Here is a 17,456-nt window from a genome sequence, read left to right as displayed (position 1 = left end):
CATCATGATACAGTGCTCAATTCAATCTTCCAACTCCTTGAAAACATTTCCCAGTTGCTCTTGAGTTACTGCACTAATTGCATTGGTGATCCTAGCCCTAAGTTCCACCAAAGAACGTGGTTTTGACAAGTAAACTACACTTCTAACATGTCCCCATAAAAAGAAGTCCAAAGGCAACAGGTCAGGTGAGTGAGGTGGCCAAGCAGTTGGTCCACCTCTGCCTATCTACTTCTCTGGGAAAACGTCATTCAGGAACTGTCGTACATTCAGAGCGTAGTGGCACAGAGCTCCATCTTGTTTAAGAATACATTCCTTATTACTTATGAAGTCTAGCATTGTGTACTCTAGTTGTGCTAAAACTTTAATAAATTTGTTTTTAAATGCCATTCACAGATTGTTTCGATCATGCCTACAACTTAAGTAATTAAAGTGCACAAGGAGTTTATGAAGACCCTGTACAGTTTAAAAGTTGCATTGTCCTCATTTCTAAAAGTTAAAACTTAATTCCTGTGTCCTAAAAATTGTATGTGTCAAGTATGAAATTGTACATGTCAAGTATGAAAAAATGCAAATAAAAAATTGATTAATGTATTTGTTATGTTGAAGGCATGTTGTATGTATGTGTTTGTCTGTGTTGAAAGTTGTCGTTGTGTTCTCTTTTTTTTCTTCCATTTCACCAAATTAACTAAAGTACTAAACTTACAGCTTCAGCTACTTCAAGCATATTATACCTGCAATAATGAATTTTAAAAGATATGTGCCTGATATTGAAAAGCATGTGTTTAAAGTTATCAGGTGTCATTCAGTTTATATGCTAGCTGTTGTGCTTAAAAATCCCTTGATAAAAAGATGGTTCATTTTTCAAGACAGCCTTGAATTTCACTAAATGATAGTTTACTGTTGTGGAAAAAATGTTATATGGTCATTTGGAGACACTAGATGCCCCCCAAATCTTCTATTTCCAGCTTTTATATGATATAACATAATGAATATATTTTTATAGACTCTGGTTGAGTTTTTAGGATAATTATTACAAAACAAAATCAAGTTCTTGCTCATTACAAATTCCCATCACAGTCAACATAGCACAGCTGCCCCACGGTCAGTGTCATGCAGTGCTCTTTAGACCCTTAGTCTCTCTGGAGTTCCCCCTGGTGGAATCAAGCCCTCCCCCCTTCACTGCATTCTTCATGAAGCTTCATGGTCCTACAGTTCTTAGACTACATGTCTAGACTGCAAGATTCGTATTACCAGCTCTAACACAACAGTACCGGCATATTCAAGCTCTTTCTTTTTTTTTCTTCCCGAAGCCTGTGACAGAGGCTGATTAAAACGGTTCAAAACAGCTTCTTCAAAACAGTTATTTATTCATCCAGAAGAACATCTCATGCAGAGCAAAGTGTAAAGACAGTAATGGGTTGTATACCTATTTTTCCCACACATTAACCTATATCTTTTCTGGCAAGCTTTTGTTTAGTTCCCCCTAACCTCAGTTACCACCATTCTGAGTTGGGTTAGGATCTGACAAGGCAAGCCACTGCTTACAAAACCTTATGCATCTCTGATTTAGTTAGTCTATAAGTAACAAATTCTTCTTGGGTTGGGAGTGACATCTGCTTTGCTATTTCTGTGTTTCCTTACTGTGGATATTTTTTTAGGCTGTAACTTAATCTGCTATTGTTTTATTTCCTGTTTATTTTCAACCTCCCTCCCCTCAACAGATTCCTTTAACTCCTTGCATTCAGGCAAGATAACAGTTAACTGGTAAACTGAGGTGCACGTGATACTAAGGGAAAACCAAATACACAATTCTCTCATTCTTCACACAAGTTCATAATAACAATGTTTGTATTATCATGATGATGCAAAAATATTTTAGCCATTGGAATTTATTTTTAGGGTCATGAAAATATGAGGTAAGACTTATTTTGCTTTCTTTTTTTCAACTGCAAGTTCATGTCTGAGAAAGGGCTTAGAAACTATAAATATTATACAGGTGCTGAGTATAACAGTAGGAGGTAGTTTTGTAAAGAAAATAATCTTTAAAAACATTTAAATAGTAATAGAAGGGGAAGAAACATGTTAGTCTGAATATTTATTCTGTTCTTTTTATTAAGTTTGTGACAATCTGTTTTCAGGAAATTTCATTTTAAGATCTATTCTTTGATTCATTATTTCCTTTTACGTTTGTGTTAAAATACATTGTTTTTTAAATGTATAGGTATCCTAGTCTAGCAGTAGATATAACTGTAAATATAGAGCAATAGCAAATAATCTAGGGTATCAATGAGAGTTGCTATACTAGCAAAGTAAGCAATTTTGTTGTTTAGATGTTAAAATCCTTGTAATTAATAGAGAATGGATAAGATTATATATATTTTAAATAGATTGACATACAAGAATTATTATTACATTAAAAAAAGTCTTAAAAGCCCTTGTTTTTCAGACCAAATTATAATCTATATTTATTGTTTTGGGACAGGTGCAGTGGATTCAGGATCTTCCTCTTCCTCTTCGTCCTCCAGCTTTGTGAATGGTGCTACTAGTAAGAACCTTCCAGCAGTGCAAACTGTTGCTCCAATGCCAGAGGATTCAGCTGAAAACATGAGGTGCACATATTTTGATATTATTTACCCTTGCTGACCAAAAAAAAAAAAATCACATCCAGCCATTGACCAAAAAAATGTATAAATAATACTTAAAGCTTTCTGGGAGGATGCTGTGTTGTTACTAAACTAACTAATATTCTAGACTGCTAAATTGTATAGTATTTAAGTAGTGCTTAACTAAAAATTTTAAAATAATTCCAGACTCTGAAATGTCAGTGAAGTGTTCTGTAATTGGAAAAGTTTTATAGTTTGTCAGCAAGACCCTTCCACATAGCAAAGCAGAACTACTTTAAAAAAAAAAAGCCCACTCTTGGGAACTGATAATTGGAAATGGATAAATTTTGCAGAACAAGCAAATGACTTGTTGTACAATATAAGGGATGAAATCATCCATTCAGGTATTTAGATGGCTGGGTGTTGGTTGTGAGGTAGATACTAACTGGTGTAGAGGGTCAAGACTTGTGATGTCTTTTATAAAAGCAACGGTATGGTTTGGAGAGATGATAGGCAAGCTTTGACACAAAATGCCATTTTTCAGGAACCTTCTAAAGGGCACTTAATGTCCAAATGCTTGCCCATCTCTCCCAACTGTACAGTTGCTCCAATAGAAAAATATAATAAAATACCCTCTTGCCCCTTTTGTACGTTTCCTGGACCACTGTGGGTGCGGTCCTACTTCCTACTAATTCCTGCATGCCTGGAATGTTGTGAGCAAGTGATTTAAGGATCAGGGCATGGAGACTGAGGTACATTTGGGCCAATGATTCTAAACCTTTTTAGATCTAAGGCACCCTTGGATAGATTTGAGGCATCCCTCGGAAAATGCCAGCTTAGTTGTCACTGCTTTATGACTAAAGAATAATAGAGCAGTTTTTCTGTTACAAAGGACTCACACCACAGCTATGAATTTCTGTTTGAAATGTGTGTGTTTATCTTGTGAATCATGTTCACACACCTAACAACGTTAATATTATGTGGCAACCATGGCACCCTTGAAAGGATCTCAAGGTACTCTAGGGTGCTGTCACTCTGGTAGAGAATTACTGGTCTAGGCCTTTTCTAGAGGTGAAATTAGGGAGAAAATTATTATCTATTTAGGAACTAGTCCAGAGTTGGGGAACCAGTCAGCCTAATTGCTGGGACCCTGTAGCAGAGATCTAATACAGGTACTCATTGCATGAGGATGTCCAGTTTTTTAATAAACCGAAGTTGGAACATGAATATAAGAGACTCCTAGAAGAAAGTTTTAAACATCCTACTCTGAGATAGAGACAACCCCATTTCTTTTTCTCTTAAACCTCAGTCAAGGGGAGGGAAATGGAGCCCCAGTCCTCCTTAGTAGTATGAATGATAAAGGAAAGTCTGGCCTATCCTGCAATAATATTTCTGGGAGCTTGTTTCAGATTAATCATTTTGCAAGGAATTTTGAATTAGGGTGGAATTAAAGTAATGCTGGAATTTCCCAAGTATTAACGTTTGGTTTTCTTGCTAAGCGTATATCTGATGCTGCAGCTACAAACTCAGTTGGCATAATTAAAAAGTACAGGAAATAACATGTCTCTACCGATTCTGAAGGATGCTTCTGAGTGCTTGCACTATTTTCCTTTTATTCAGTGATTCATTCCTCTGCAACTGCCCCTTTCCTTTCCTTTGAAGTCTGCCATAATAAAATCACTTTGCAAAGCAGTATGTGAAACACATCAGGTGCAACAGAAAAGGCTACTAACAAGCTGTAAGATGACTGCTAATTAGCAATAGGTGTATCTTTATTGCCATATAAATTAGGGACAGCCATTCAAAAAGCCTGAGCCTGAATTGATTCAGTCTTTGTCGGTTAGTCTAAACTGCACAGCTTAAACTGATTAATAACTAGACAGACATGCTCTGTTAAACCAGGAAATAAGGTACAGCCTGCAGTGCCTGCCAGCCACTGCCAAAAAGGAGGGGCAAGGCTCTCACCTCTCCCTAGTGGAGTGGAGGGGACATGGCTAGGCACCAGCCTGAGATGTGAGGATGGGGGAAAAGTCCTTTCTCTGAAGCAAGCATGTATTGAACACAGCAATTTGCAAAGCATACAACAGGGAACTACCAAAAATCTTCACCTAAGCCCAGTAAAACACAGCATACACAAATGAGTCTAACTTAAAATGTAAACCAGAAAGAGAAGAATTAGTTTTACTAATCCTGAGGGCAATGTCTCCTTTCAGGCAGGCATTCAGAAAGGCTTTATAATGTAAATAGAGCTCTCCCCATTCTTTGGTGAAGCTGTTTGCAACTTCTCTTAACTCTTAATCAGCATGTGTGATGATTGTCACACATGCTTCTTAGCTCTGGGCTCACACTAGTTTGCCTCTCTGCCCCACTCCAGCCAAGGCCCCAGCAGTTCTGGGGGAGAGAGGGAACAGAGTGAGCAATTAACTCCATCCCTGCCTGTTTGCAGACAAGCCACGGAGATTCTGGGGCTAGCAAGCAGCACTTGCAGTCCCCAGGGTTTGCCAGTGGAAGGAGTGGGTGTTGGTGGGGGGAGGGGAAAGGAGAAGGGATGGAAGGAGAAATATGCCTCAGGGGCAATGGCAGGCCAGCATCTGGCCACACCCTGCCCCTGCTTTGGCTAGAAAGCAGAGGGGAGAGGCCAGCCTGGCTGGGCTAGAGCGGAGAGACCCACCCAGCCCAAGAGCATGCCTGGATGCTGTGGGTGTCTGGTTTATCTTAAACCAGCGAGGGGTCTGGGATAGACATTGTGTAAACCAGTTTAAGCCACATCAATTAAGTTTGATTCTGCATTCGACCAGGTTTATCTCAAACCGGTTTCAGCCATTTTCAAACTGGTTTATGTGCACTGAACATCTGTTTTGTTACAGGTTTAAGCCAGTTTTTGATCACTTAAACCGGTTTATGTGTAATGTCTATCCCTAGCCATGAAAAACAGAGGTAACCATGCAGGAAATAGTATATATAGCAGGGATTGATAACTTGCAGCCTGTGGGTCAGATTTGGACTGATGGCTTTGATAGCATTTGCTGGTCGGGGGCTGTTCCCACACTAGACTGCACAGAACTCCGTTGCTTCAGGCTTTGGCAGAAAGGGAACTCTCCCTACTGTATGCTGTACCCTGGGCTTCAGTGTGGAGACGGGGTCTCCCTGTACTGCATCATGGTAAGATGGCATGGGCTCCAGGGCAAGTGAGCAGATACCCCTTGTATATAGCCATAGTAAAACCTTGAATGCAAGGCATTCCTTAAATTGAAAACAAGACAAATGCAATTTTAATTTAATAGAATTTTATTGTAATTTCAGATCATTCTTCCTTTCTAAAATAATCTATTATATCTACAGCAAAACAACTTAAAGCTACAGTTGTAGTAGGTGCTGAATGTACACATAGCAAATTTTGTCCCAAATTGTTTAAAATCTAAGTAGGTAAATTAGAGAATAGGAGGTACGGGAAACAGGCTATAAGAGGTGAAGTGATTTAACCAAGGTCACACTGCAGGTTAGTGGTAGCGGTGGAAATAAAATCCAGACCTCTGGCCTTCCAGAAGGTGTTTTTGCCTAAATGCTACTGGAATAAAATTTTGCATATTTCTTTCTTACTGTGCATACTTTAGGATGTGCATAGAGGAGATTATTTTAAATCTTTGGTTAAAATTTATATTCCTGAGACCATTGATTCTCATCCAGGGTGCCAGGGATCCTTTCAGTTGTGTTGTGGTGCCATACAATGTTAGCATTGTTGTGTGTGCAGACATGATTTACAAGATAAACCCTGAGATTTCAAATAGGAATCCATAGTGTTAAATACATTTCTGACCTGTTGTGGTCTTTCTGACTTCTTTGCAACAGAATTGCTCTGTTATTTTTCTGTAGTAAAAAAAAAAGGGTGAAAACTTAAGAGCTGGTATTTTCTGAGGGATTCTTTGAGTCTAAAAAGATGGAGAACTGCTACGTCAGACATTTAAGGCATGTTACAGAGATTAGTGTCAATTCTCTAAGCAGCGTCTCTGAATTGTCAGGTGATAAAATTATTGATTATATTCACAAATGGCCAGTGGAAATTTTACATTCATGAGCAGGTTCCTCTTGTAAAGATAGAGGATGAACTATAGAATATATATCAACACGCAACTTTATCTCCTTCTAATTTAAAGTCCTACAGAGAATATGAATTAGCAGATTTAACTGACATCTTCGTTGAGTTTTGAAAACAATCTTGTATTTTAGTGGAGTGAATGCTTTTAGACCAGTGATTCTCAACCAGGGTGTTGCCAGATCTTGTGAAGGTTGCAGTGAGGTGTGAGTAGATAAGCGAGGTGTTAGGAGATAAGCAGCTAATCTAAAGCACATAAGCACTGGCTCAGACTTTTCCCTGGCTGGATAATCCCCCATTCCCACTGCAAGGCCCCTCTGCAAGTAGGTAATCACTGTAATCTATAAATTAGTTTTTGATATTGGGTACCAGTCAGATTCACAAAAGTAATGAGGGGTGCCTTGAGTCCAAAAAGGTTTAGAACCACGGTTTTAGACCACAAAAGTTTTGGATTCTTTAAACTACTATGATACTATTTCCTTCTCCAAACATGAAGTAGTAGATCTGTCTTGCAATAAATCTTCACAAAAGAGAAATTAAGACTTTAGGTAGACTTTTAGAGTTGTTGTTATCATTGTTAATAAAGAAATTGATCTTTTAGAATCTGTTTTCTTTTTTTATGTAGCTCAAAGAATACCAGAAAAAAAGAGGCTCCAAGACAGAAATGGTTAGCTTCCCTTGAGACATAAAACTGTGTGTAAAAATATATTTAATAAAAGCTGCTCCCACCATTCTTGATAGATTGCCTGTCAGATTTGATAAAATCTATCTAAACCTTGTAGTTTTAGAGATTGAAATAAACAGTTTTGTACATAATTTTTCCCTGCTTACTTCTATATCTAGAAAAACCTTTAAGAGAGAGTCACGTGTGTTTAACTGGCATTCTCCGCTTAGTCATTTGCAAATTTTTCTTTGTGTTATATAATCTTCTACATAATTTAAATAACACTTTACTGGTAGCTCTTTATGAATGGATAATTGCATTTGATTGTTAACTGTAGAGGCAAATATATGACATTCTTCCTTTCTAATCATCTGTATCTTGAGAGTCAAATACTTTTTGCCCCACATCCTGGAACTTTACAAATAATTTTTGTGTCAGTGTACAACACTCCTAATGAACATCATGTCCCAACCATTTTTCCAGATATTTCTTCACTTTATATCCTCTGTAGTCTTTTATTATTGCTATCAGTCTGAAAAATTAATTATTACAGTTGAAACTTTAAAGGCTTCCTAAAGTGGCCTGTTTCCTACTGCACTGCTCTGTTTGTGTGCTTGGCTAGGAGAGTTAGCAATTGCACCACATGCTCCTTTGAAAATATATTTTGCATCTGTGTGAGGGTGAAGGCTAAGAGGAGTTAAATTTGAAGAGTCTGATATGGTAGAGTACATTGGTCAGACATCCATTCAAAGGCATCACTTGGGTAATTCATGCCCATTTAAACACTTGTGAGATTCAGCACAGATTCATTTAAGTAAATTCTAGACTTGAGAACTCTAAACAGATATACAATGAAAATGTATAAACAAAAATTGATTGGGCAATTCTCATAATAGTTTCATAGTTGCTAGGGGCTGGAAGTGACCTTACAAATCATTGGGTCCAGCCCCACTGCACGTGGGCAGGAGAGACTGCTGGGATCAAATAACCTCAGGAAGATGGGCGTCAAGAGGTTTTTTGAAAATTACTAGGGTGGATGACTGTACCACCTCTAAGGGGAGCCTGTTCCAAACCCTTGGCATTGGATTGTAAAGTTTTTCTTTGTCTAGGCTGAAGTGATCTCTGCTAGTGTTTTCTTATCTGTAAGTAAATAAATAAATAAATAAATAATTAAATAAAGACTGGTACCTGAATTGTAAATGGTTTAAGCATTATATTGCAAGACAATTAAGCAAAGCAAAATAATTTTAAGTTTTTAGAAAATAACTTCTATTCTGTAGTGATGTTAGCTGTTTTATGGGATTTTATAAGAAGGATATGCAGCAATTTCCATATCTTATAATTTTATATATATAGCAAAAGCCTTTGAAAACTTAAAATTGACTGCCCCAAATATTGCCATTTATTGCAGTATCTTCCTATGGTTATATTCTTAGTTGTTAGCAATGTTCCCAGTGCTGGTAAAAAAATAAAAATAAAATAACTTCTACCCTAAATGGGTTGAAGTTAAACTGCAAAGAGGCCTGAAAAAAACTAAGGAGCCCAATAGAACAATAATCTAGTTTCATTTAGGTTTTTAAAATGAAAGATTTGTTCTTGTGTGCTCAACAAGAGACTTTGAATCTTTAGGACAAATTTGAAAGAAGAGAAACAGTGGTTTTCCAAGCCATATATGGGGAGAACAAGGACAAATAGGCTAGGGACAGACATTCAAAAAGCCTGAGCCTGAATTGATTAAATCTTTGAAGGTTAGTCTAACCTGGCTAGGCTAAACTAGTTTGTAAACATACAAAAATCCTGGGTAGGGGCAGACATTACACACAAACCGGTTTAAGTGATCAGAAAGTGGCTTAAACGTGTAACAAAACAGACATTCAGTGCACATAAACCAGTTTAAGAATGGCTGAAACCAGTTTCAGATAAACCTGGTTGAATGTAGTATCAGGCTTAACTGATTTGGGTGAAACCAGTTTATACAATGTCTGTCCCAGACCCTTTGCTTTTTTAAGTTAAATCAGATTCTCCCAGCATCCCGGCATGCTCTCTGAGCTGGGCGAGGCTCTCTGCTCCACAGCAGAGCTGGGCCCTCCCCTCTGCTCCCTGGCTGGAGCTCCAGCAGAGACTTGTAGGCACTGCAGGGTTTGCTGGCTTTCCTGTGCCCTCCTCTCACTACTCACTGCTTAAGAAGAGATCCCTTCCTTCTCTCTCCCACAGCACAGACTGTAGCCAGCATGTGGTATGATAGCTAATGTTGTGTAAGGCAGATAAGGCAGTGTCCGCTTACAGGCTTTTTGGAGCTAATCAACAGCTCAGCTGGTAATTTCCCTGCATTCCTTCCTTTGGAAAAAGATGTTTAAGAAGAGCTTGAAATAATGAGCAAGACTTTTGTTTTCTGATGGGGTGCTAAATGCTGATAACAGGGCTAATAAATGCTCTGTTAAAGGCGGGGAGGGGTCCCAAATCACAGCATCCTGCTGGGGCCTGTCAATGCCCCCCTCAGCTTAGCCTTGTGGAAAGGAAAGGAGTGCTGCTCTAACACCACCCCCCCACCCCGGGCTTCTAGCTTGAGCCACTGCAGGCATGTGTCAGCATTTTTTTCAGTCCAGAGGGGATGTCTGTGCAGTTAAAGTGGTTTAGCTTAGCCAGGTTAGACTAACCTGCAAAGATTGAATCAATTCAGGCTCAAGCTTTTTGAATGTCTGTCCCTAGCCCCACTCTGGACTGAAGAAATGTTGGCACATGCCTGCAGTGACTCAGGCTACAAGCTGAGGGGTGCTAGAGCAGCCTTCCCTTCCATAGTGCTGAGCTGAGGGGTTGGGGGGACATGGCCACAGTAGGATGCTCTGATTAGGTAGGGTCCCCCTACCTCCCACCCCACCGAGCAGCCCAACAGGGAGTTGATAATACAGTGTTTATCACCCCTAACTCACTGTTTGTCAGCCCATTAAGAAAACAGCCTCTCCCCATTGGTTCAAGCTCTTCTTAAACAGCTTTTCCAAGGAAAGAATGTAGTTACATTACCAGCTACTTGTTCATTAGCTCCAAAAAGCCATTAGTCACCATAGTCCTGTTTACCTTTGTCTTGTCTTCCACAGCATGGACCATAGCCATCATGTGGTGTGCTAGCTGATGCTGAGAGGTGTCTGTGTAAGGCAAAGGGGGGTGGGGATCCCTGCTTAAGCAGGGAGTGGGGAAGCAGGAGGAAGCCAAGCAGATCCCACTGTACCTGCAGTCTCTACTGGAGCTGCAGTTAGGGAACAGAGGGGAGGGGCGAGCCCAGCTCTCTGGAACAGAGCCCCACCCAACCTTAGTGACCATGCCAGGATACTGGCAGACTCTGGCTTAACTTAAGCCAGGAAGGGGTCTGGGACAGGCATTGCAGAAATCGGTTTGACCCAAATCAGTTAGGTCTGATAAGCCTGGTTGAATGTAGCATCTCAAACTGGTTTCAGCCATTTTCAAACTGGTTTATGTGTACTGAACTTCTGTTCTGTTACAGGTTTGAACCAGTTTCTGATCACTTAAACTGGTTTATGTCTAAAGTCTGTCCTTTGTCATAGTGTCCTTCAGTAAAGGTATAGAACCACACATTGACTTTTTAAAAGCACTATTGCACTTGGACCTCTAGATAAAGGATGATTTTTTTATATTGATGTAACATTTAGATGGATGCCCTACCTGTGCTGCACACAGCAAACACACATTAAGAATAACTTCAAAGAGTTCAAATAGTCTAAATAGACAAAACAGACAAGGGGAGGAAACAGAAGCAAGAAGAGGTGGTTTGATTCTACTCAAGATAAAATTACTGGTTAAACACAAAGCTTGAGGAAGAGAACCCAAGTTTATCAATTCACATCCAGTACCCTATCTACTGAGAGCTAGATTTTGTTACTTGAAAGTCTAAACAGGAAAGAGTAATTTTATGATATGATCTTAAACCAGTAAAAACTCCTATTTTGTGCTTCAACCATATGTGTAAAACAATGGTATCATCTCTTAGGACAGTGCAAAATTGCTGCTACCGGGCAATTGGTATTACACATTTATGCTATTTTTGGTATTTAAAATATGCTTATTTACTGTATTCACTTGTATAATATTGATACTGTTAGTATAAAATTAGTTTCTTCCTTATGGAAGAGGAAGATAAGACTGGGGGTATCTGGCACATCCTGTTAGACTAATAATGACAGTCTTTGTCTCATGGATGTCAGAGAAAATATGACTTAAATTGAGAAGATTTAGAAGTTGGATATTTTTCACAGAACAGTATTTTCATTATAGAATTTTCTGTACTTAAATTTTTTGAGGTTTATACCTTGTTGCCATATGTTGCAGCAAAGGAGGAGTCTTTTTTCTTCTTTTTATGTTCATACTTGCATCCTGAGTTGTTGAAGCTTTTGGATGCCTGGGGATCTCTCATCATCCTTAAAAATTAGAATAAAATACTTTGTATTCTCCTGTAAATTCTGCTTAGCTAGTGAGACTGCCATATTGCTGAGCTTGACATGAGATTAAGGGTTTTAAACACTGTATTATTAGTCATAATCATGGGTTATTCTGTTATTGGGAGACACACTGATTATTTAAGTATGTGTTAGGAAATGGGCATGATTTGACATTTTTTAACCTGTAATGTTTATTTGCCTTCAACTTGCATACTTTGTTTTCAACAGCATCACTGCAAAGCTTGAGAGAGCTCTAGAAAAGGTGGCACCCCTCCTGCGTGAAATTTTTGTAGATTTCGCCCCTTTCCTGTCCCGTACTCTTTTGGGCAGTCATGGACAAGAGCTGTTGATTGAAGGTACTGTTCCCATTATTATGTTCCTAATACTTAGCTGTTGCTTTATAGTCACAAAATTATATACAACTACGAACTGTGAATTAATCCACATCTCTTAGAGGAATTTATGTAAGTATTTTTGCTTAATAATTGATACATTAAAAATTAGGAAGAGAATATTTTATTTCCTGTTGTTTACTTCCTAAGTACATTTAAGTAGTCTGTGAGATCTTGAAAATGGACTGTTTCTGTGCCTAGTTTCTTAATTTGTTTTGTTAGTGGGATCCTTGGTAAATGTAAAAGCCTTTTATCTTGGGCCCAGACCAACAAAACACCATATGATTCAATTTATTTAAAATGTTAAAGGTACTGTAAGTCTTTTAGCCTACTTTTAAGACTGGACAAAAAGTAACGTTATAGAAAGAATTTACCTTGAGAAGGGGGGTAGTGAAAAGAAACAGAATATATGGGAATAGAAATGGAAGATTTCATGATAGGTAATTGATTTTGTCCCTGTAACAGGGCACCATCCCCAGGGTGGTCAAGAAGCCCTGGAGGCACCCTAGAATCCCCTTTATTTCAATTCACTTCTGGGAACAGTCTCCTCTTTACTCACCTGCCATGTCTTGATGTTTCTTTTGGTTCTCGAAGGAGAGGCTGCCCCTAGGGCTTCCCCAATCTGATCTTTGCTCCAAAGAACACCCTGCAGTGCAGAGCTTCTGCCTTAAGAACTAATTGCACAGCTCCATACCATCCCTCCACCATGTCCCATGCCTCACAGATGTTACTGGTGTCACTGTAGGGGTTTCAGCCTCCCCCACCCAGCCTCTACTCCTTTACTTCAGCTAGAGCATCTAGCCTAGACCCACTGCATCAGGCCTGGCTGTAAGGTTCTAACTACCGTCTGCACCGGGCCCCTGGCCCCTGTTTGCCAGACTTCAAGCCCTTCTGTGGCTATCGCGTAACACTCTCTTTGTCCACTCTGGGCTTGTAACAGCTTGGGCCTTGAGCCTGCCCTTGGCAGGGCTCAAGACTATTACATGCCTCTAAAGCACTAATGAGACCTCCAAAAAACCTCCTCTACAGTCCCAAACCCAAACCACCAGTTTAAACTACAACAAAAACACTAAGCCCCAGATTCAGCAGCTGAATCTCTGAATCCAAATCAAATCAGGAGACCCATCAATCTCTCCAAATCGAATTGGAAGCCTCCAGTTTGATTCTGAGAGATCTGATGATTCGGACATAGATACAGCTTTATGTGTTAGCTTTATATGTACATACCTCAAGGTACCAGGTGGCTCATGAACACTGAGATGGTGGGGCCGATCCCCCATGGGAGCATCCCATGGGAGCATGGGGGGGGCGGCCTCCGGTGCATTTGGCAGTGGATCCAGAAGTGGACCAGAAGCACTTCAGGTCCACTTCCAGGTCTGCCATGGAGCGTGTTGGGGACCCTCCCCCACTCCAGTTTGGCGACTGGTGCTTCCTGGGTCTTGGGGGGCACCCAGTGTCCCTCTGTAGCTGATCACCAGGGATCCTGGTTTTCCATGATAAAAATATCACAGATTCTCTGATCAAAAATTGCAAATTCTCTGATAAAAGTCCCAAAATCCGTGGTTAAAATTAAATGCCCCCCCACAGTCCTGCTGGTGTCCCTCACTCCTCCCACCCATAGCCCCTGCCCCCCAGCCCTGCTGGAGGAGGCCTCCAGCTGCCAGGGCTATGGGGCCAGGGACTCAGGTCAGTAGCCCCCTGCCCCCAGTTGAAGGCAGCGGCTTGCTGCAGGCTCAGGCAGGGCCAGCTCCCAGTGGCAGCATGCACTCCTGTGGGGCAGGGGGGACCTGTGCCCTCCAGATCTGTGTGGGGGGTGAGGGCAGGGCAGATGTGCACTGCCCCCATGCATGCTGAGGAAGTATGGCCAGGGCAGCATGGAGCTTGCAGCAGCAGGCAGCTTTCATGTGTGGTCCTGCTGTGCCCTGTCATGCCAGTTGCACATGCTGCACTCTGGAGAGCCTGGGGGAAGGCAGCAGGGTGGAGAGCATAGCATTTGTGACCCATGGTTTGCAGCTGGCCAGGCACTCTGGAGTGCTCAGCTGGCTGGAAACCCCCACTGCTCCCGGCCGGCTTCAAACCTCCTTGCTCCCTCAGTCCCCAGCCAGCTTGGGCACTCCCCGGCCAGGCACCCCAGCTGGGAGTGGGGTTTGCAGCTGCCCAGGAGCAGCAGGGGTTTTAGCCGGCCAAGCACTCTGGCCAGGAACACGTAGGCTGCAAACCCCCCCCCCCCCCCCCCAAGCCAGAGTGCTCAGCTGGCTGCAAACCCCTGCCACTCCCAGCCAGCTGCAAACCCCTCCTCCCAGCTAGAGTGCCTGGCTGGGGAGTGCCCAAGCTAGCTGGGGGCTAAGGGAGCAGGCAGGTTTGCAGCCAGCCAGGAGCAGTGGGGGTTTCCAGCCAGCCAAGTACTCCAGCCAGGAGTGGGGACGCTGCAAACCCCCTCTCGGCCAGAGTGCCTGGCTGGCTGCAAACCTCCCCACACCCTCAGCCCCTAGCCAGCTTCCCCCCAGCCCTGCTCCACAACCCCCAAGCCCAATTTACCTCCAACAAGAACAGTGAGGCTGAAGCAGCCTCCGGTAAGTGTGTGTGTTGGGCCCTGCCCTTCCCCCTTCTCTTCCCCTCCTGGCAGGGTTGAGGGTTTCCCCACCCCTTTTCTAATGTGTGTTTTCTCTGATAAAAATGGGAAATCCATGGTTTTCTCTGTTTTTCCATGGGAAATAGAAAACCAGTATCCCTGCTGGTCGCCGAGCTCAGGGAGTGTGGGGGGAGCCCCCTGCTCGCTCAGCAGTGGGCCTGGCTTCTGGTCCACTTCTGGGTCCACTGCCAAACGCGCGGGAGACCCCTCCCTCCCCCCATGCTCCTGTGAGATGCTCCATCTGCCCCACCATCTGAGAGTTCATGAGCTACGCCTGGTACTTCGAGGAATGTAGAAAAAACATATAAAGCTGTGTTTATAGCTGAATTGGTGATTCTCCAACTCAGAATCGAATCTTCAGATTCAGATTTGGCCAAATCGAATCGGGACAGTGATCCAAATCAGCAAATTGAATCACTGTCCCCTGAATCGGGACGAATCCCAATCGAATATGGCCCACTTTGCACACCCTAGTACCTAACATTGGGAGAGTTCTTGAAGCTGTGGAGAAATTTTCCAAAACATTCCTTCAGGAATCAAAGTAATTGAGGCATTATAGAGGTACCAACACTTTGTGATCAAACTGACGATGAATTTATAAGAATCAGCATAAACACTTTATTCTTCCCTATCGCTAGGGAAAAAATCCCCCAATACTACTCAGCTCAGCTGTCATTGAGATCTAAAACCTTGAATAACATGTAATTTTTACTGTTAAAAATGTGTAGTTAATCATTTCTCTTGAAGATTATAGCGGTCTGGGAATTCCTTGGTATACTTTCCTGAAAAATGGTTTTAAAAACTTCGAGTACTTTAGACTGCCTTTTTCCCAGAAGCTTTTCAAAGCTTTTTTGTTTGTTTCTGTGGTCTGGAGTACAGATGCTATAAATTGGCTGCATGCTGGCACCCAGCCGTCCTATGCTGCAGACTTTGTGTTTTCTTTCGCTCTCTATTTTTCCCTAGATCTTCCATATCCAGATTTCTTATTTCTTTCACATGCCCAGGAACTTTTTCTTTCAGCTAATAAGAGTACTTTGCTAATTGTTTAGCACTCTCCAGCAAAGCATGTTATCAACAGTCTAAAAAAGTATTTTAAAAATTAACTTTAATGTGCGAGAAGAAAATATATTTAAATGTTAATTTCAAACTTGCTTTATATGGCTTTTTCAGGACGCTCACTCGCTTAATTAATAACTGGCTCACTATCTGATCTGAAAATATAATTTTTAATGAGGAATAAACAGCAAGTAGGGCTTTATTCTCATGAAAGGACCCTAGTGATCAATTTGTGGTTCACCACTATTTAATACTTTTATTAATAATCCAAACAATGCTCTAAAATCATTACTGCAAAGCTTTCAGGTAACACTGAGATTGGTAAGATTTAGTTACGTGAATCACCTATTTAAATGAGTACAACCCAATAAAATGTGTTTCAGTTGAACCCAATGCATAATAATTCATCAGGTTCTTCCTAGCAAGAGACCATCTTGGCAAGCAGTAAGTCAAGAGATCATGAGCTCTCTGTGCAGTGCTGTATCAAGAAGGCAAACTGACATCCTGGAGGTTAGGATCCTGGATGACCTGGAAGTACTGAGAAAATGGTTTGCGTCAAACAGGTGAAGTTCAGTAAGGACAAATACAAAATCCTGCACCTGGAATGGAATAATAACATGCACAAATACAGACAGGGGAATGACTGGCTAGGGTACAGTACTACAGACTGTAAACTTTAAGGTTACAGTAATCCATAAACTGAATATGAGCCAACAGTGTGCTATTGTTGTAGAAAAAAGCCAGCAGCATGCTGGGTTGTATTAACAGGTGTCAGTGTGACTTATAAATCATGGAAAGTGTTTTTTCCACTTTGTAGTACTATGTCCAGTTTTGGGCTCCATACTTCAAGAACGATATGGACAGATTGGAGAGAGTTCAGTGCAGAGCAGCAAAAATAATTAGGGGCCCGGAAGACAAGATTTAAGAGAAAAGGCTAAAAGATCTAGGTCTGTTTAGTCTGTAGAAGAGAAAACTGAGGAGGAATTTGATAACAACCATGCTCAGATACCTGATGGGTGATTACACAGAGGCTGGAGACGGGCTTTGCTCTGTGGCTGAAGAGGGCAGGCCTAGGAGCAGTGACTTCACGCTACAGCAGAAGAAATGTAGGTTGGAGATTAGGAAAAACTTTTTGACTTTGAGGATGGTTCCAGCATTGGAAAAGGCTACCTAGAGAAGGCATAGAATCGCTATTCCTGGAAATTCTCAAGAACAGATTAGACAGACACTTGGCTGGGATAGTTTTTAGTCAGGAATGATCCATTCTGGAGCAGGGGTCTAGACAAGACGATGTTGGGTGGTCTCTTCCAGCCTTACTTTTGTATGATCTTTACATTGATTAATAAAAAGAAAATAAAAATAAAGCAATGATTCTTTCTGTACATTAGCAAGTACTCTTCCTAAGTTCTGATGTTAGCACTTGAAGAGGGATAAGGATATTCTAGAGAGAGTTTAAAGGAAGGCCGCAGAAAGGGACAAAGGGGCTGGAAAGCAAGCATAATCAATGGAATTTAGACCACTCTATCTGTTCATTTTATTGAAGTGAAGGTGGATTAGATCACTGT

The 17,456-nt window shown here is 41.2% G+C and overlaps 1 protein-coding gene across 9 annotated transcripts in view; it reads left to right on the top strand.

Annotated features, from left to right (window-relative positions):
• The window catches only part of NBEA (neurobeachin), an 882,854-nt gene that overhangs the window by 405,860 nt on the left and 459,538 nt on the right, over positions 1-17,456 (top strand). For 5 of the 9 annotated variants that reach the window (XM_059716302.1, XM_059716238.1, XM_059716271.1 and 2 more), the window contains 2 exons: positions 2,483-2,609; positions 12,040-12,167. In XM_059716302.1, coding sequence (XP_059572285.1) covers positions 2,483-2,609; positions 12,040-12,167 — 255 coding nt within the window. Of the gene's footprint in view, positions 1-2,482; positions 2,610-7,321; positions 7,364-12,039; positions 12,168-17,456 lie in introns of all 9 variants that reach the window. The other 4 variants (XM_019498256.2, XM_059716129.1, XM_019498261.2 and 1 more) reach the window with 1 other exon arrangement.

This window comes from Alligator mississippiensis, chromosome 1, assembly GCF_030867095.1.
Source record: "Alligator mississippiensis isolate rAllMis1 chromosome 1, rAllMis1, whole genome shotgun sequence".
NCBI classification, from domain to species: domain Eukaryota; kingdom Metazoa; phylum Chordata; order Crocodylia; family Alligatoridae; genus Alligator; species Alligator mississippiensis.
The sequence above is the reverse complement of the archived record's forward strand: the minus strand, read 5'-3'. Positions and strand labels throughout refer to the sequence as shown.